Here is a 20760-nt window from a genome sequence, read left to right as displayed (position 1 = left end):
CCAGGAGAGTGATTTCTTGCTAGTGGCTATAGCTGCTGGCAGTAGTCGCTTGCTAGGCAGCTAGGGATCCAACATGCTGGTTGTGCCCTCCTTGGATAGAATCTGCCTGCCCATACATGGATCAATTCTCGGCCGGTCCCTGCTGGACTGGTCGAGATTCAATCCATCTATGGCCATCCTAAGGAGGAGCTCCAGGCACCTATCAAAATAAATCAATAAAAGTCAGCAGCTACAAAAAGTGTGGCTGCTGACCTTTAAAAAACAGCCGCTCACCTTTCCCATGGTCCAGCAGTGAGCTCACCCCAGCTGTCTTCATCCTCCGTCCTCCTTCGGGGGCGCCGGGATCTTCACTATGGGCATCCGGCTGCGCATCCTGGATGGTGGTTGCAGTCTTCTAGGACACTGAAAGGTCCCAGAAGACTGCAGGGGAGGGGAGGGGAGAGGGAGGAGAACTTCTGTTGCCAAGCGCCGCCGAAGTGCAAATCGCATACCTGTCAAAATCGGGTACCTGCTTTCCCCCCTGCTCCTCAAAAGTGCCAATTGTGCAAGAGGAGCGGGGGGGGGGGGGGGGGGGGGCGCGAGTCCTTAAAGTGGACCTCCCCTTTTTGGGGTGGAGTTCCGCTTTAAGCCTTTTATTCATATGTGTGTCCCCAATTTGGAGATCTCTCTTCACTTCCTAATTGTCAGACAGAACAGGAAGTCGCCTCTGATTCCCTCTCATGTGATTGTCCTTGCAGGTACGAGGCGGTGCATCCGGTCAGGAACTGGACAGATATGAAGCGTAGAGTGGGACCGTACCGGCGGTGCTTCGCCTTCACCCACAGCGCCATGCCTGGCGAGCCTCTCATTGTCCTACACGTAGCTCTGATGCAACATATTACAGGCAACGTCCAGGTGAGTCCATGTGACCTGCAGAAGGCTTTGTTGTGCTTGGATCCATGTAAAGTGTAACAATAAACTTCTCTTATTTCTGTTAGATAGAACTTTGTGCTTTGTTAGATTTCTTCCAGAACTGCAAAAAAATACTTGTTAACCACTTCTGGGCCGGAAAGGATTTTTCCCCTTAATGACCAGGCCATATTTTGCGATTCGGCACTGCGTTACTTTAACGAAAAATTGCACGGTCGTGCAACGTTGTACCTAAATGAAATGAAGTTCTTTTTTTCCCACAAACAGAGATTTCTTTTGGTGGTATTTGATCACCTCTGCGATTTTTATTTTTTGCGCTATAAACAAAAAAGAGCGACAATTCTGAAAAAAAATATATATATTTTTCACTTTCTGCTATATTACATTCTCAAAAAAATTAAAAATCAATTTTTTTCTTTAATTCAAGGGCAATTTGTTTTCTGCTAAATATTTTTGGTAAAAAAAAATCGAAATAAGCGTATTTTGATTGATTTCCCCAAAAGTTATCGCGTCTACAAACTACGGGAAAGATTTGTCATTTTTTTTTTCTTCTTTTTACTAGTAATGGCTGCAATCTGCGATTTTTATCAGGACTGCGACTTTGCGGCGGACAGATCGGACCCCTAACTGACATTTTTGACACTTTTGGGGGGACCGGTGACATTACTGCAGTAATCAGTGCTATAAATATGCACTGTCACTGTAATGACACTGGCAGGGAAGGGGTTTACCTAGGAGTGATCAAAGGGTTAAATGTAAGCCTAGGGGAGTGGTTACTAACTGTGTGGGGAGGGGCTTGTGAAATGACCACAGAGACCTGTGATCTTATATAGAAGGATCACAGGAGCTCTATGATCATTTCAAAGAGAAGAACGGTCAGCTGTGTTTACAACAGCCGACCGTTCCGTTCTTCTCTCTCAGGTGGCCAACGGCAATCGGAGCCACCTGCCCCATGCATCGGCATCCCCTGCTACCCATACGTCGGTTCGCACAGCCTGCCGCAGTATATGTGTGGTACCCTAGTTTGCGGGAGCGCTCCTTGGGGAGCGTGCTCCCATTGGGCAGCGGGAAGCTGATCCACGGGGCCGGCGGCCGCGATTGCGCCCTGTGGAGAGAGAACGGCGGTCTGCTCTTGTAGACACAGCAGACTGTTGCTCTCTGTGGAATGAACACAGAGCACCTGTGTTCCTCCTATTTAGGATCACAGGTCTCTGTGTTAATTCCACAAGCCCATCCCCCTCACAGTTAGAAAGCACCCCCTAGGCCCACCCTTGATCGCCCCTGGGTTAACCCCTTCCAGTGTCATTAGTACAGTAACAGTGCATATTTTTAGCACTGATTACTGTAGTAATGTCACTGGTCCCCCCAAAAGTGTCAAAAATGTCAGTTAGGGATCCGATCTGTCCGCCGTAATGTCGCAGTCCCGCTAAAAATCACAGATCGCCGCCATTACTAGTAAAAACAATAAATAAAAATGACAAATCTTTCCCCTAGTTTGTAGATGTGATAACGTTTGCGCAAACCAATCAAAGTACGTTTATTGGGATTTTTTTTTACCAAAAATATGTAGCAGAATACAAATTGGCCTAAAATGATGAAAAAACTTGATTTTTACATTTTTTTTTTTTTTTGGGAATGTGAAAAATGGTTTTTTTTTTTTTTTTTCAGAATTGTCGCTCTTTTTTTGTTTATAGCGCAAAAAAGGAAAATCGCACAGGTGATCAAATGCCAACAAAAGAAAGCTCTGTTTATGGGAAAAAAGGACGTCAATTTTATTTGGGTACAGCGTCGCATGACCGCGCAATTGTCCGTTAAAGTCAAATATATTGCAATCATTTATATATATTGTACAGGACGCCAAGGTTGGGTCCTGGACAATCGCTATATATCTCCTGTGTTTGGGTTGTGGTCTCTTTAAGGGAAGTTGGGAAATGTTCAGGGGGTCACCCAAGACGGGTGAGAAATTCCTGGAAATAGCTAAAATCAGGAGGACTGAATCGCAGTGCTCTCTGTGTTGAATAGAGCGATATTTGGGACCCGGAATTTGGGGGGCTCTGTAGTGATATTCGGGTGGGAAAGAGCCCCCACCCCTGACCATAAGGGATTCCAGCACATACAGGGTTAAGACCCATGAGAAGCAGTCCTTAAGAGACAGGAAGCAGCAATAGGTGAGTGTGGGGGAGGAGTAGTTTGGTGGTTGCACCTGTCTGAAGGAGCTGCAAGTTTGCTGGAAGCTGCTGAGAGGTCTATTAAGGACTGTTTCAAACCTTGGGGTGAAGACCCATCCACAAAACCGTATGTGCCTTTTTTCTTGCTTTATTCCTTTGTGCTGAAGAAAAGCGGACTTTATTTTGTGTTTGATTTATGCACTGCTGGAAGCCTGTTTAAGTTTGCTGAAATAAAGCCTTTTTGTTTATGTTTTAAACGGTTGTGCACTCAATCCGGTGGAGCTAGAACCCCCAAACTTTACAATATATATTTAAAACGTCGATTTTGGCCAAATGCATCCTACATTTTTGGTTTTGGGGCAAAAATTTTAATTTCGGTGCAACACTGCTTGTTGATCCTGCCAAAAATGCTGGGAGCTGATAACTTCCTGTGCTGCGTTCTTATCAGTTATGTTCCTAGTTATCTTGGAGGATTAGAAAACTCCTCCTGTCTAGTTAATAAACCTCCAGGTGATGGCATTGGGCAGGTGATGGATACTCTTTTTGGAGACCTTAGCAGTCTAATAGATTTCAATGTCTCCCCTATTCTTCACAGCATGTAACTAAGCACAGATTTGTTAGATGTGTCTCCCCGGCTTGTTTCTGCATTTTCTGCCCTCTATCATGTATCAGTAATCGGCAGCAGGGAGGAGGACAGAACTCCTTCTACAGATCCTGCGCCTCTGTTATGCCGCAGCACCCCCTCATCTTCACCTCCCCTGGTCTCAACATTGACACCGGCAGCTGACTCCAGCCCTCCTCTGATCCTCTTCCAGAGCCTGCACTTTCTGCTTCCTATCTCTTCTTCCCCTTAGCGTCTGAGCAATCGACAGCTGTGAGGAGGACAGAACTCTTCCTACAGATCCTCCATCTCTCTGTGCAGCCGCAGCACCCCCTCATCTCCACCTCCCTGGGTCTCTGCATTCAGCCGACTCCAGCAGCTGACTCCAGCCCTCCTCTGGTCCTCCTCCAGATCCTGCATTTTCTGCTTCCCATCTCCGCCCTCGTGTGTCACCAATCGGCAGCAGAGAAGAGGACAGAACTACTCCCACAGATCCTGCACCACTTTGTCCAGGCACAGCAACCCATCATCTCTGCCTCCTCTGGTTTCAGCATTCAGCAGACTCCAGCCCTCCTCTGGTCCTCCACCAGACCCTGCACTTCCCCCCCCCCCCAGCATCTCGGCAATCTGCAGCAGAGAGAACAGAACTCTTACAGATCCTCCACCTCTCTGTGAAGTCGCGGTACCCCCTCATCTCCACCTCCCCTGGTTTCAGCAGACTCCGGCAGCTGACTCCAGTCCTCCTCCAGACCCACTTTCTACCACCCAGTTCTACCCCCAGCTTTTCTTGACAGCAGCATGTAAGGGGGGTGCACTGTGATGTAAGGGAGGGAGGGGGGTTATCTTGACATTGGATGTAAGGGGGGGGAGGGGTGCTCTGGACATCTGATGTAGGGGGGTTCTCTGGACATCTGGTGTAAGGGGGATGGGGTGCTCTGGACATCTGGTGTAAGGGGGATGGGGTGCTCTGGACATCTGATGTAAGGGGGATGGGGTGCTCTGGACATCTGATGTAAGGGGGAGGGGTGCTCTGGACATCTGATGTAAGGGGGAGGGGTGCTCTGGACATCTGATGTAAGGGGGAGGGGTGCTCTGGACATCTGATGTAAGGGGGAGGGGTGCTCTGGACATCTGATGTAAGGGGGAGGGGTGCTCTGGACATCTGATGTAAGGGGGAGGGGTGCTCTGGACATCTGATGTAAGGGGGGGGGTGCTTTGGACATCTGATGTAAGGGGATGGGGTGCTCTTGGCATTGGATGTAAGGGTGAAGGGGGGGTGCTCTGAACATCTGATGTAAGGGGGGGGGGGGGCTCTGGACATCTAGTCTTACAGATACAGCTGTCCCTTTTGAGGGCAATAATAATGCGGCCCATGATAAAGTTGAGTTTGACGCCCCTGCTTTAAAGATCACATTTATAGTTTCCATACATAATCCTTGTTATCAGAAAGGATAGGAAGTTACAAGTGGTCACAAAGGTGTTAATTTCGCCCCATTTATATATAGATGGGATTTTTTTTCTTTTTTTCTTTCAAAGCGTTTTCCTCTTCTTCATCAGAAACTTTTCCCTCGCCTAACAAAAGGGGTTTAATTGTCTAAAAAAATGAATTGTCGGCTCGCACTGCAATTATAGCAGCTGGACACCCATGGATAGCAAATGCCACTCCAGCCTCTGATTTTAAAAAGAAAAGAATTTGATGGAAGAAAAGGCAGCTAATTCATTGAGATAAAACCTCCGACACCCTGGAAGTTGGAGCAAGTCGGCCTGTAGCGTGCTGTGCGGCCCACCGCTGTGCAGAATGGACCCCACCGAGCCGCTAAATGACTCGTCCGATGAGAATGGAAGTTGTGACCTTTTTTTATATGCAAAGCTAAGAACAGAAAAACTTTCGTGATTTAGGACTCGCTTCTGACAAATGTTTAGAGAGTAAAAAATAATGATTGGGGGCAGTTTAAAGCACCAATCAGCAGAAGAACTCCTATTCTGCCTATACGTTGTGTAAGTACTGAACAGATTCCAGAGGAAAAAAAGATTTACATCTAATTGAAGCATTTGATTTACTCCTTAAAGCCACACTTTGCCTGAAAGGCGACTGCCATTTGCATGCCTGCCTGATGGTACGCCATGATGGAGAAGTATCTGCCTGGATTTCTCAGCATTTAGGACACCATTGATCCTGACCAAATCTCCAACTCCATTCACAGAAATGCAGCCCCAAACTTGCAAGGAGCCTCCATCATGCTTCACAGTTGGCTGCAGACACTCATTATTGTACCGCTCTCCAATCCTTCCCCCAACAAACTTCCTTCGCCTACAGCCAAATATTTCACATTTTTAATCATCAGTCCAGAGAACCTGCTGCCATTTTTCTGCTCCCGGTTCCTATGTTTTCCTGCATAGTTGAGTCGCTTAGCCATGTTTCCACGTCGTAGGCGTTTTTGACCATGAAGACCACTTCTGGCCAGAGGTCTCCAGAAAGTAGATGGATGTACTTGGGTCCCACTGGTTTCCTTGAGTTCTGTGCTGATGGCACTTGGCCGTCCACTGCCTCTATGGCCTTCAACGTTGGCCGTCCACTGCCTCTATGGCCCTCAACGTTGGCCGTCCACTGCCTCTATGGCCCTCAACGTTGGCCGTCCACTGCCTCTATGGCCCTCAACGTTGGCCGTCCACTGCCTCTACGGCCCTCAACGTTGGCCGTCCACTGCCTCTACGGCCCTCAACGTTGGCCGTCCACTGCCTCTACGGCCCTCAGCGTTGGCCGTCCACTGCCTCTACGGCCCTCAACGTTGGCCGTCCACTGCCTCTACGGCCCTCAACGTTGGCCGACCACTGCCTCTACGCTCCTCAACCTTACCCGTTTTTGTGCTTTTTCAAAAGCGCTTGTACAGCACATCTTGAACTCCCAGTCTGCTTTAAAATCTTTGCCGGGGAGAGACCTTGCTGATGCAGTATAACTACCTTGTGTCTTATTGCTGTGCTCAGTCTTGCCATGGTGTATGACTTGTGACCTGAAACGGTCTTCCACAACGTCACCTTAGTAGCAGAGTTTGGCTGTTCCTCACCCAGTTTTTTGCCTCTACACAGCTTTTTCTATTTCAATTAATTACTGTGTTTCAGCCTATAGCATATTATATTGATGATCATTAGCACCTGCTTGGTATAATTGGTAATCGTACACCTTTTTGTGCGAGTGTGCAATTGTAGGAATGCCGGTTTGAAGCCAAGGGGGTGGGGTTCACACCAAATATTTGATTTAGATTTTTCTTCTGTTCGCTCACTTTGCATTTTGTAAATTGATAAAAATAAGCTATTTAAAATAGATATTTTTGAAAGCATTCTTACTTTACAGCATTACTTTACATCACCAGTACAGTATAGATCCTAACACATTACCCAGTCCATACCATTATAGATCCTAACCCATCATCCAGGTCCATTCCAGTATAGATCCTAAAACATTATCCAGTCAATTCCAGTATAACTCCTAACCCATTCCCCAGTCCATTCCAGTAAAGATCCTAACCCATTTCCCAGTCCATTCCAATAAAGATCCTAACCCATTCCCCAGTCCATTCCAGTATAGATCCTAACCCGTTACCCAGTCCATTCCAGTATAGATCCTAACCCATTACCCAGTCCATTCCAGTATAGATCCTAACCCATTACCCAGTCCATTCCAGTATAGATCCTAACCCATTACCCAGTCTATTCCAGTATAGATCCTAACCCATTTCCCAGTCAATCCCAGTATAGATCCTAACCCATTCCCCAGTCAATCCCAGTATAGATCCTAACCCATTCCCCAGTCCATTCCAGTATAGATCCTAACCCATTACCCAGTCCATTCCAGTATAGATCCTAACCCATTACCCAGTCTATTCCAGTATAGATCCTAACCCATTTCCCAGTCAATCCCAGTATAGATCCTAACCCATTCCCCAGTCAATCCCAGTATAGATCCTAACCCATTCCCCAGTCCATTCCAGTAAAGATCCTAACCCATTCCCCAGTCCATTCAGTTATAGATCCTAACCCATTCTCCAGTCCATTCCAGTATAGATCCTAACCCATTCTCCAGTCCTTTCCAGTATAGATCCTAACCCATTCCAGTATAGATTGTAACCCATTCCCTAGTCCATTCCAGTATAGATCCTAACCCATTACCCAGTCCATTCCAGTATAGATCCTAACCCATTACCCAGTCTATTCCAGTATAGATCCTAACCCATTCCACAGTCCATACCAGTATAGATCCTAACCCATTCCACAGTCAATCCCAGTATAGATCCTAACCCATTCCCCAGTCCATTCCAGTAAAGATCCTAACCCATTCTCCAGTGCTTTCCAGTATAGATCCTAACCCATTCCCCAGTCCATTCCAGTATAGATCGTAACCCATTCCCTGGTCCATTCCAGTATAGATCCTAACCCATTCTTTAGTCCATTCCAGTAAAGATCCTAACCCATTCCCCGGTCCATTCCAGTATAGATGCTAACCCATTACCCAGTCCATTCCAGTATAGATCCTAACCCATTCCCCAGTCCATTCCAGTATAGATCCTAACCCATTCCACAGTCCATACCAGTATAGATCCTAACCCATTCCCCAGTCCATTCCAGTATAGATCCTAACACATTACCCAGTCCATACCAGTATAGATCCTAACACATTACCCAGTCCATACCAGTATAGATATCCAGCATGAAATTTTTCCCCATTGAGATCTGAAGTGTTTTCAAAGTGTTCATTAATTATTTTAAGCAGCGTGTGTGTATGTATATGTGTATATATATATATATATATATATATATATAATATACCATAGAGGCGGCTGTGATGGGGTTGTCACATACTATGATGCTCCATGTGATGTCAGTATACTTCACCTTTTTATTGTGCAGAATTTTTAGCTGCACAGAAGAGGGTGCCGCATATTTTCTGAATAGATGTCCTTTATATCTTTTTAGAGGAACTGTTCCTCACTCGCTGTTCTTATTGCCCTTTGTATTCCCTTTTTTTTCCCCCCAGACAATTGTAAAAGAGAATCCTCCATTAGAAATTGAAGATGGGAACAAGATCAAGTCCGCCATATTCTATTCTATCAGCTCAACCCAGCAAGGCCTGCAGGGCGTGGAACTCGGCAACTACCTCATCAAGCGGGTAGTGAGGGAGTTACAGGTCGGTAGAACAGTCCCAATGTGCGGTCCTTGCTTATAAAGTGTAATTCTGTACAGATGCTGGGAGAGGTAACATAGAAATAGAAGGGCTTACAATGTATCTCTAGCTACATCTTCATTCCAAAAGGGCTCATGTGACCTCCTCTTTGACATGGATTGTGTCTGATTGGCCATTAGGCAGGCCACCCCTGCAACTGTAAGTCGGTGAGGGAGCATGTGACCTCCTCTCTTGGGTAGCTATAAGCCAAGCCACCCCTGCACCGGTCCTCCAAGACCTTCATCTTTAGGGTCTTGGACTAAATCGATGTCCCTTCCAGTTCCTCCGGCATGTAAACAAGGCTTTTTTTTTTTTTTGTTAAAGCAAAAAATCAAAAACGTTTTCCTGACGCCAACATGGCAGCATACATATGATGTAGGGGCGGAGCTATATCCTCTGTATGCTGTCATGGATTGGCGTCCAGAAAATAAAATTATGTTAAGTATTTGATACACTTTTCTGTTTTCCTGACAGCAATCCATGACAGCATACATATGACATAGGGGCGGAGCTATATCCTTTGTATATCGCCATGGATTGGCGCTAGGAAAGGAAAATTACAATTGAATTACTGTTTGATACAATTTTCTGTTTTCCTGACGCCAATCCATGGCAGCATACTTATGATATAGGGGCGGAGCTATATCTTATGTATACTGCCATGGATTGGCGTCAGGAAAGAAAAATTACAATTAGTGTTTGATACAATTTTTCTGGTTTTTTTTTTTTTTTTTCTTATCTTTTGCTTTTAAAGGTAAAAGGTAAATTTGGGATCTTATAGACTCCACATCTCTTTATAAAGAGGACCTGTCATGCTCCATTGCTATCACAAGGGATGTTTGCATTTCTTGCAATAGCAATAAAAGTGATAAATAAATAAATGGGACAGTGTAAAAACAAAAAAAAAAAAAAAAAAATGGGTTATATATGTATATATGAGTGTTTGTTTTTTTTTTTTTTAACTCCTTAAAGTGTATTTTTCCCAAAAATTGCTGCACAAAAACCTTGTGGCATAAAAATTGCAAAGCCCACTATTTTATTCTCTATAGGGCCTCTGCTAAAAAAAAAAATAAAAAAAAAAATATATATATATAATATAATTGTGTGTGTGTATGTATTTATATATATATATATATATATATATATATATATATATATATATATATATATATATATATATATATATATATATATAATGTGTGTGTGTGTGTTTGCCTCTAAGTAATTTTCTAGCAAAGAAAAAGCATATCGATCTGTCAGAATTGGCTCGGTAGGCAAATAATTAAAGCGTAACTCCACTTTTGTTGAGGAAAAAAAACATTCCCCTCTGGGTGATCTCTGTACATTGCAGGGAATGTAACAAACTTTGTTGCAGATTTCTACCTTTTATTATTCTGAAGAAATCATTGTTTGTTCCTCTGTGCTGAGTGGGTCTAATGGGAGTGGTTTCATATTTATCTATCAGCTGTGGCAGCTGCAGGGCTCTAATAAGGAAATCTGCTGGGCCTGCATCCCTTTAGACGTGTTCCTATTGGGAGGATCTCCCCAAAAATGACATTTGTTTTGCAGGGGATGCCAGAAATCTGACTTGTATCTTAGTGCAGACTTCTGGGAAAATTGGTGAGCCAATCACGCAAGCAGGAAATGATGTGTCTGGGGGTGTGGTCAGTATACATTCTGTGTACAGAACGGCTCCAGGCGGCCATATTGTATTGCATTTTCAGAAAATTACAACAGCTGCAGATTGAAAAGGAAAGGAAATTTTTAATAACATTCAATTACAATATAATTTGTCGCGCAATTGTATACGCTGTATTGTTTGTTCTTTATTTGCTATTTTTTTCCCCCCAATAAAGTGAAGTTACCCTTTTAAGGACACAGGTGCCAACCTCTTAACAACCCAGCTATTCACAGTGGATCAGATTTTTTTTTTTTTTTTTATCCACCCATAAAAAATCGCAATGGGCTATTTTTACCGTTGATCTTAGAGCAGTAGATAACGTTTATTGAATTGAGCCCAGTGTCTCTTTAACCGTTTGCCAACCACCGCACGACTATTTACTGCGGCGGTCAGCCCCTCACAGGCAAAGTGACGTAGTACTACGTCGCTCGCCTGTGAGGCTCTAGGGGGCGAGCGCGCCGCCCCTGCTCGTTCCCTAAGCAGTCCGCGCGAGTGAACAGTGGACCCAATGTCCGCCGGTCACTCGCGATCTCCCCATGGAGAGGGAGAAAGGCAGGCGGCCTGTCATTCTTCCCTGTGTAAGAACAGAGATCATACGGTCCTGCTATGTAGGATCGTATGTCTCTGTTGTTACACCACTAGCCACACCCCTTTACAGTTAGAATCACACCCCTAGGGACACACTTAACCCCTTGCTCTCTAATAAAGTTAACCCCTTCCCTGCCAGTGTAATTTTTACATTAACAGTGCATATGTATAGCACTGATTACTGTAGTAATGTCACTGGTAACCCCAAAAGTGTCAATGTCAGTCAAGGGTCCGATCTTTCCGCTGCAATGTTGCAGTCCTGCAAAAAAAAAATCGCAGATCGCCGCCATTACTCGTTAAAAAAAAAAAAAACACCAAAAATGACAGAAATCTTTCCCTTAGTAAATGTAATAACTTTTGTGCAAACCCAATCAAAATACGCTTATTGCGATTTTTTTTTTTTTTTTTTTTTTTTTTTTTTTACCAAACATATGTAGCAGAAAACAAATTGGCCAAAAATGTTAAAAAATAGATTTTTACATTTTTTTTTGGGGAATTTCATATAAAAAAAATGTGAAAAATATTATTATTTTTTCAAAATGTATGCTCTTTTTTGGTTTATAGCGCAAAAAGTAAAAATCGCACAGGTGATCAAATACCACCAAAAGAAAGCTCTGTTTGTGGGAAAAAAAGGACGTCAATTTCGTTTGGGTACAGCGTCGCACGACCGCACAATTGTCCGTTAAATTCACGCAGTGCCGAATCGCAAAATACCCCCTGGTCAGGAAGGGGGTAAAATCTTCCAGGGCTTAAGTGGTTAAATGAGAGGATTGTTTTGTGCGTTGAGTAATTTCGGCTTTGTGGATTTTATAACAAAAGTAGAACTTCATTTTTGAAGTGAATATAAGGAAGTTTAGTGTAGCTCAACAAATGTCCGTGTCCTGCAGCACAATTAAAGCCATTAAACTCCCATCCTGACGCATTAACCTCTTGCCATGGCTTTAGTTATCCTCTCCGCATTTCTGAGCGCGCCCAGCACAGCCCCCGCAGACTCGGACTGCACCGCCGTTATTACTGCCACTGCAAACAGGATTTTGAACTCGGCTTCAGGAATTTTTCCAGAGACTAATAGTAATTCTTTCCTTTTGCCTATTTTGCCCAATTACAGTACACAGCGAATGCATGCGTAATCTCCTCGCAATTATTCGGCATACAGAATGCCTCTGTTTGTTTCCCCCAAAAACACATTTCCCAGAACATTTGTGGTTTCTTGTTAACAAAAATGAACCATTTCTTGCGGGAGGCTTAGATTGATGCCGCATAATGTGATCCCAGCGTTCTGCTGTGCATTAGCGCTACACGGCGTGTGACAATAATGGACTGCAGAGGGGAACTCGGCCTGCAGCTGAAACATTTTTTAATACACGGATATTTATCAGGATGCTAATAATCTATACCAGGGGTCTCCAAACTGTAGTCCCTTGCTTGCTTTTATCCTGCCTTGGGGCACTTTTCCTCCCACTGACTCCAACAATGGGGCAAAATTCCTGTTACTGACACCAACAACAAGGCATTATTCCTCCCACTGACTCCAATGACGGGGCACCATTCCTCCCACTGACTCAAGTGATGGGGCACCATTCCTCCCATTGACTCCAATGATGGGGCACTATTCCTCCCACTGACTCCAATGATGGGGCACCATTCCTCCCACTGACTCCAATGATGGGGCACCATTCCTCCCACTGACTCCAATGATGGGGCACCATTCCTCCCACTGACTCAAGTGATGGGGCACCATTCCTCCCATTGACTCCAATGATGGGGCACCATTCCTCCCATTGACTCCAATGATGGGGCACTATTCCTCCCACTGACTCCAATGATGGGGCACCATTCCTCCCACTGACTCCAATGATGGGGCACCATTCCTCCCACTGACTCCAACGATGGGGCACCATTCCTCCCACTAACTCCAATTATGGGGCACCATTCCTCCCACTGACTCCAATGATGGGGCACCATTCCTCCCACTGACTCCAATGATGGGGCACTATTCCTCCCACTGACACCAATGATGGGGCACTATTCCTCCCACTGACACCAATGATGGGGCACTATTCCTCCCACTGACACCAATGATGGGGCACTATTCCTCCCACTGACACCAATGATGGGGCACTATTCCTCCCACTGACACCAATGATGGGGCACTATTCCTCCCACTGACACCAATGATGGAGCACTATTCCTCCCACTGACACCAATGATGGAGCACTATTCCTCCCACTGACACCAATGATGGAGCACTATTCCTCCCATTGATACCAATGATGAGGCATCATTCCTCCCACTGATACCAATGATGGGGCACTATTCCTCCCACTGATACCAATGATGGGGCATCATTCCTCCCACTGACACCAATGATGGGGCATCATTCCTCCCACTGACACCAATGATGGGGCATCATTCCTCCCACTGACACCAATGATGGGGCATCATTCCTCCCACTGACACCAATGATGGGGCATCATTCCTCCCACTGACACCAATGATGGGGCATCATTCCTCCCACTGACACCAATGATGGGGCATCATTCCTCCCACTGACACCAATGATGGGGCATCATTCCTCCCACTGACACCAATGATGGGGCATCATTCCTCCCACTGACACCAATGATGGGGCATCATTCCTCCCACTGACACCAATGATGGGGCATCATTCCTCCCACTGACACCAATGATGGGGCATCATTCCTCCCACTGACACCAATGATGGGGCATCATTCCTCCCACTGACACCAATGATGGGGCATCATTCCTCCCACTGACACCAATGATGGGGCATCATTCCTCCCACTGACACCAATGATGGGGCATCATTCCTCCCACTGACACCAATGATGGGGCATCATTCCTCCCACTGACACCAATGATGGGGCATCATTCCTCCCACTGACTCCAACAATGGGGCAAAATTCCTGTTACTGACACCAACAACAAGGCATTATTCCTCCCACTGACTCCAATGACGGGGCACCATTCCTCCCACTGACTCAAGTGATGGGGCACCATTCCTCCCACTGACTCCAATGATGGGGCACCATTCCTCCCACTGACTCCAATGATGGGGCACCATTCCTCCCACTGACTCCAATGATGGGGCACCATTCCTCCCACTGACTCCAATGATGGGGCACCATTCCTCCCACTGACTCCAATGATGGGGCACCATTCCTCCCATTGACTCCAATGATGGGGCACCATTCCTCCCATTGACTCCAATGATGGGGCACCATTCCTCCCACTGACTCCAATGATGGGGCACCATTCCTCCCACTGACTCCAATGATGGGGCACCATTCCTCCCACTGACTCCAATGATGGGGCACTATTCCTCCCACTGACACCAATGATGGGGCACTATTCCTCCCACTGACACCAATGATGGGGCACTATTCCTCCCACTGACACCAATGATGGGGCACTATTCCTCCCACTGACACCAATGATGGGGCACTATTCCTCCCACTGACACCAATGATGGAGCACTATTCCTCCCACTGACACCAATGATGGAGCACTATTCCTCCCACTGACACCAATGATGGAGCACTATTCCTCCCATTGATACCAATGATGGGGCACTATTCCTCCCACTGATACCAATGATGGGGCATCATTCCTCCCACTGACACCAATGATGGGGCATCATTCCTCCCACTGACACCAATGATGGGGCATCATTCCTCCCACTGACACCAATGATGGGGCATCATTCCTCCCACTGACACCAATGATGGGGCATCATTCCTCCCACTGACACCAATGATGGGGCATCATTCCTCCCACTGACACCAATGATGGGGCATCATTCCTCCCACTGACACCAATGATGGGGCATCATTCCTCCCACTGACACCAATGATGGGGCATCATTCCTCCCACTGACACCAATGATGGGGCATCATTCCTCCCACTGACACCAATGATGGGGCATCATTCCTCCCACTGACACCAATGATGGGGCATCATTCCTCCCACTGACACCAATGATGGGGCACCATTCCTCCCACTGACACCAATGATGGGGCACCATTCCTCCCACTGACACCAATGATGGGGCACCATTCCTCCCACTGACACCAATGATGGGGCACCATTCCTCCCACTGACACCAATGATGGGGCACTATTCCTCCCACTGACACCAATGATGGGGCACTATTCCTCCCACTGACACCAATGATGGGGCACTATTCCTCCCACTGACACCAATGATGGGGCACTATTCCTCCCACTGACACCAATGATGGGGCACTATTCCTCCCACTGACACCAATGATGGGGCACTATTCCTCCCACTGACACCAATGATGGGGCACTATTCCTCCCACTGACACCAATGATGGAGCACTATTCCTCCCACTGACACCAATGATGGAGCACTATTCCTCCCACTGACACCAATGATGGAGCACTATTCCTCCCACTGACACCAATGATGGAGCACTATTCCTCCCACTGACACCAATGATGGGGCACTATTCCTCCCACTGACACCAATGATGGGACACGATTACCCCCCCCCCCCCCACACACACTGACACCAATGATGGACCAAAAGTCTTAGATCTTTGAGTTCAGCTCATGAAAAATGAGGGCAAAACAAAAGTGTTGCGTTTTTATAAATTTGTTCAGTGTATCTTTTATAGCTGCTTGGAGTTCATTCTCTGGACAAACTGCAATCAATAACTCCCTTTTTTTCTAAGAAAGTATTATTAAAAAGAAATGAAGTTATTGGTTGGGGGGGGGGGGGGAGGTTATGGTTGCAGTGTTGGAAAGCAATGGCGGCTTCTTGCCTGGAAGGGGTTAACCCTCCACAGATTATCACTCCTTTGTAACAATCCCGTCTTCATCTTTTGTTGGGTTTTCACAATACAGTGAATTAAAGAAAAGATTGTGCCGAGGTCTATTTTTAGATAAGAAATATTACTTTGAGAAATTCCATCACCTTTCAGGTACAGATTGTTTCACCCCACATTCACACATGGCGCCGACTCTTCTGTTTTGTGACCGGTTATCCGTTGTGTGAGTGCATTTTTTTTTTTTTTTCTGCTACCTATAAATGAAGTCATTGATAAGCCTTTCAAAGGGCACAAAACCATCTTTGCTTTATTCCTTCTAAATGCTTATCTTCTTCACACAGGGAATATATATATATTTTCTGTTTAATCCTCTCTGTTATTTCCAGGTTGTCCGGTTATCAAACTTGATACAATTTTTATTATTTTTTAACACTTTTCAGAGCAACCAAACCGTTCATTTCATTGTCTGTCACCAAGGAGCTTACAGTCCACTGTGAGTCGTCTGTCTTTGAGAAAGGGGGTGGATTTGCCCCCAACACATTGGATATTTTGGAAAGAAGTTGGTGCCTCAAGCCAGATAAAGTGGGAGTTTATGGGCTAATGCAACAAAATTGTGTTTATACAATTTATTGAAGAAAAAGGGGGGTATTCCAACATAAATATACAAAAATAAACATAGGGTGTATGGGTTATAGACCCATTGGTGATAGTGAGTCAGTAGAAATAGTGACATAGTGATATGGTGACAATGGTATGTCTATCTGTCCACACTTCTGGTGGCGTGGGATCTGTAGGGAGAGATATCCTGTGTTCCTACGCGTTTCGGCGTGTTGCCTTTATCAAGGAAAAATTTCCTTGATAAAAGGCAACACGCCGAAACGCGTAGGAACACAGGATATCTCTGCCTACAGATCCCACGCCACCAGAAACGTGGACAGATAGAGAGACATACCATTGTCACCATATCACTATTTCTACTGACTATCACCAATGGGTCTATAACCCATACACCCTATGTTTATTTTTGTATATTTATGTTGGAATACCCCCCTTTTTCTTCAATAAATTGTATAAACACAATTTTGTTGTATTAGCCCATAAAGTCCCACTTTATCTGGCTTGAGGCACCAACTTCTTTCCAAACTTCTCTCAGGGATGACGGCTAAACCTACTTCAAAGGTTTTGGGAATCGCACCCATATACACATTGGCTATTTCCCCTCTATACACCGGAGTATTGCTGTCACGTTCTGGCATCTCTCGTGTTGTAGGATCTGTTTGTGCGGACGGTGTGATCCCGGTCATTGTATAATATGTTGGTTTTTAAAGAGGTTGTAAACCTCAGAAAAAAAAAAAACGAAAGACAAATGCATAATGCGCTAGTACTGCGTTTCCTCGGAAATAAGCCCGGGTCTTATGTTAATTTTGGCACCAAAAGACGCAGTAGGGGTTATTTTCGGGGTAGGTCTTATCTCCCTCTCTGCCTGTGGGGAATCCCCTGTGTGAACCTACTAAAAGTGTTTGTAAAATCCTTAAATCCACTTACTGTTTTATATAATGTCCAGTGGGTGTTTCTGTAATCTAATTGTGTGAAATACTGCTGATTTCCCGCTTTGCTCTCCTTCTCTTCTGCCAGCTGTCAGCGGGGATCTCAGCCCCTCCCCTCTGCAGTGTTCAGAGCGGGTCACAGCGCAGAGTATTATATTACACCATAATTGTGTGAAATACGTTTGGTACAGCGGCACTCAGCTGATCTCCTGCTTTGCTCTACTTCTCTTCTCCCAGCTGTCAGCGGGGGATCTCAGATCCTCCCCTCTGCAGTGTTCAGAGCTGGTCATGTCGCCGAGTATTATATTATACTGTAATTGTGTGAAATACCTTTGGTACAGCGCCGCTCGGCACTCAGCTGATCTCCCGCTCTGCACTCCTTCTCTTCTCCCAGCTGTCAGCGGGGATCTCAGCCCCTCCCCTCTGCAGTGTTCAGAGCGGGTCACAGCGCAGAGTATTATATTACACCATAATTGTGTGAAATACGTTTGGTAAAACGGCGCTCAGCTGATCTCCCGCTTTGCTCTCCTTCTCTTCTCCCAGCTGTCAGCGGGGGGGGGGGGGTCTCAGTCCCTCCCCTCTGCAGTGCTTAGAGCGGATAACAGCACCGAGTATTATATTACATCGTATTTGTGTGAAATACGTTTGGTACAGCGCCGTTCGGTGCTCAGCTAATGTCCCTCTGCTCTCCTTCTCTTCTCCCAGCTGTCAGCGGGGGATCTCAGCCCCTCCCCTCTGCAGTGTTCAGAGCGGGTCATGGCACTGAGTATTATATTATACCGTAATTGTGTGAAATGGCTTTGGTACAGTGCCGATCGGAGCTCAACTGATATTGCTGCTGTTTTTTCTCTTCTCATAGCTGTCAGTGGGGTATCTTAGCCCCTCCCCTCTGCAGTGCTTAGAGCTGGTCACAGAAGCACCGGGCGGTGCTGTACCAAAGGTATTTCACACAATTACGGTATAATATAATACTCGGCACCGTGACCCGCTCTGAACCCTGCAGAGGGGAGGGGCTGAGATCCCCCACTGACAGCTGGGAGAAGAGAAGGAGAGCAGAGCGGGAGATCAGCTGAGCAGCGCTGAACTGAAGGTATGTCACACAATTAGATTACAGAAACACAACGGACATTATATAAAACAGTAATAGAGTGGATTTTAGGATTTTACAAACCCTAAACTAGGGCTTATTTTCAGGGTAGGGCTTATATTGCAGCCCTCCCCGAAAATAACTGTAGGTCTTATTTTCAGGCTAGGTCTTATTCTCGGGGAAACACGGTATGCATCGCATACTAGCTCATTAGGAAATACTTGCTTTAGAACAAAGCCCCCGCAGTGCCGCCCACTCACCGGTGACACGTCTGACATTTTCGGCCGTCCTGGTTCACGTCCTCCGGCCATCTGATTGGCCGGAGTTGCAATGACATCACTCCCGCGCATGGGTGGGGGAGCCGCAGGTCACGGCACAGGGCTCTGATGGAACGGCACGGGTGGCCATTCCTTCAGAGCGCATGTGCCGATGTTGTCGGCTGCATGAAATGTAAATATCTCGTAAACGGTGCAAGTTTAGGAGATGTTTACAGTACCTATAGGTAAGCCTTATTATAGGCTTGCCTATAGGTACAAGTTATAAGAATGGGTTTACAACCTCCTTTAAAAGAGATGTATGGGTTTCTGGGTTTTTTGTTTTTTATTCATACTTACCTAGGTGGATGCAGCATCTGTCCCCTGACACCTCTACACTGAGAACCGAGCGATCGAACACCGCTGATCACTCAGTTTCCACAGCTCCGTGAGCAGAGAGCTGCTGTCAGTCAATGCTCTCTGCTCTGCCCCCCTCATCACTCACTGGTGCGCTGGGCTGTGGAGAGGGCGGAGAGTCCGGTTTAGGCTCTCAGTGGCTCACAGAGGCTGAGCCGGGTGTCGGGCCAGGGATCTGGCGGATTCCGACTCCGTGGTCATGATAACGCAGAGCCTGGACCGCCTTCTGTCACGTCAGCAGAGAGCGGACTTCAGCCTGCTCTCTGCTGAAAACGGGTCACAGAAAAACGAATTGCGCTCCCGTAATCCATAGAAGTTCCTGACGCTGTCCTGGCTTTACTCACTTGCTACCCAGCATTGCATTCTTTTCTGCACTTTTGGGTTGTCCGTCATGCCTTGACCTCCTGGGTTGGTCTTGTTCAATCCCAATGACCCATTGTACCAGATTTGGTTCTGATCTATCTACCTGCAATTTACTTTTTTGGCCGATGTACTACTTTTGACTGAGCAAACGCAAGGGACGCCAATGTTTTCTGTTTTTATGGCTTGAGCTGCCTTTTTTTTTTTTTTTTTGGTTGTGCAATCTATTAAATAGATGCTGTGCACGGATATACTCTGTACACTTTACAGTATGTCAATCACTATATGGAGTAGTCCCATCAGAAAAGCTTCCTTATGAAAGGGACTAAGATTCCTCATCCCCATTATACCTTACATTGGATGTCAGTTGGGATTTGACCACTTATATTGGTGATCAGTGTAGGTAGGAGGTCACTCTGCTCAATAAACCCCTAGCAACCTCTGGAGGAACCTTGGGGTTCCACGGAACCCTGGTTGAGAAAACCTGGTCCATACTATAATGAAATAAAGGAAATAAATCTGAAATCTCTATATACTCCTATTTAAAAGCCTCCCTATGGAAGGTACTGACGTTCCTCACCCTCAGTATGTCTTACATCGGATGTCAGTTGGGATTTGACCACTTCCATTGGTGATCAGTGTAGGTAGGAGGCCACTCTGCTCAAGGAACCCCTAGCAACCTCTGGAGGAACCTCGGGGGTTCCACGGAACCCTGGTTGAGAAGATCTGGTCCATACTATAATGAAACAAAGGAAATCTGAAATCACTATATACTTCTATTTAAAAGCTTCCCTATGGAAGGTACTGACGTTCCTCACCCTCCGTATGCCTTACATTGGATGTCAGTTGGGATTTGACCACTTCTATTGATGATCAGTGTAGGTAGGAGGCCACTCTGCTCAAGGAACCCCTAGCAACCTCTGGAGGAACCTTGTGGTTTCATGCAACCCTGGTTGAGCAGAACTATGAAAGGGACTGAGGTATGCCATCTTTAGGATACAAATTTGCACGGATATACTCTATATAGAGATTGACATATACTGTAAAGTGTACAGAGTATATCCGTGCAAATTTGTATCCTAAAGATGGCGTACCTCAGTCCCTTTCATAGTTCTGC

General features: G+C 45.9%; 1 protein-coding gene across 1 annotated transcript in view; it reads left to right on the top strand.

Moving 5' to 3' along the window:
- MLYCD (malonyl-CoA decarboxylase) overlaps positions 1 to 20760 on the top strand; it is a 55117-nt gene that overhangs the window by 14767 nt on the left and 19590 nt on the right. The window contains exons 3-4 of the mRNA XM_082270267.1: positions 738 to 894; positions 8711 to 8860. Of these exons, the coding sequence (XP_082126393.1) occupies positions 738 to 894; positions 8711 to 8860 (307 nt within the window). The remainder of the gene's footprint in view (positions 1 to 737; positions 895 to 8710; positions 8861 to 20760) is intronic.

Source organism: Pelophylax lessonae, assembly GCF_965119305.1.
Source record: "Pelophylax lessonae genome assembly, chromosome: 10".
NCBI classification, from domain to species: Eukaryota; Metazoa; Chordata; class Amphibia; order Anura; family Ranidae; genus Pelophylax; species Pelophylax lessonae.
This window is presented reverse-complemented; position numbering and strand designations above follow the sequence as displayed.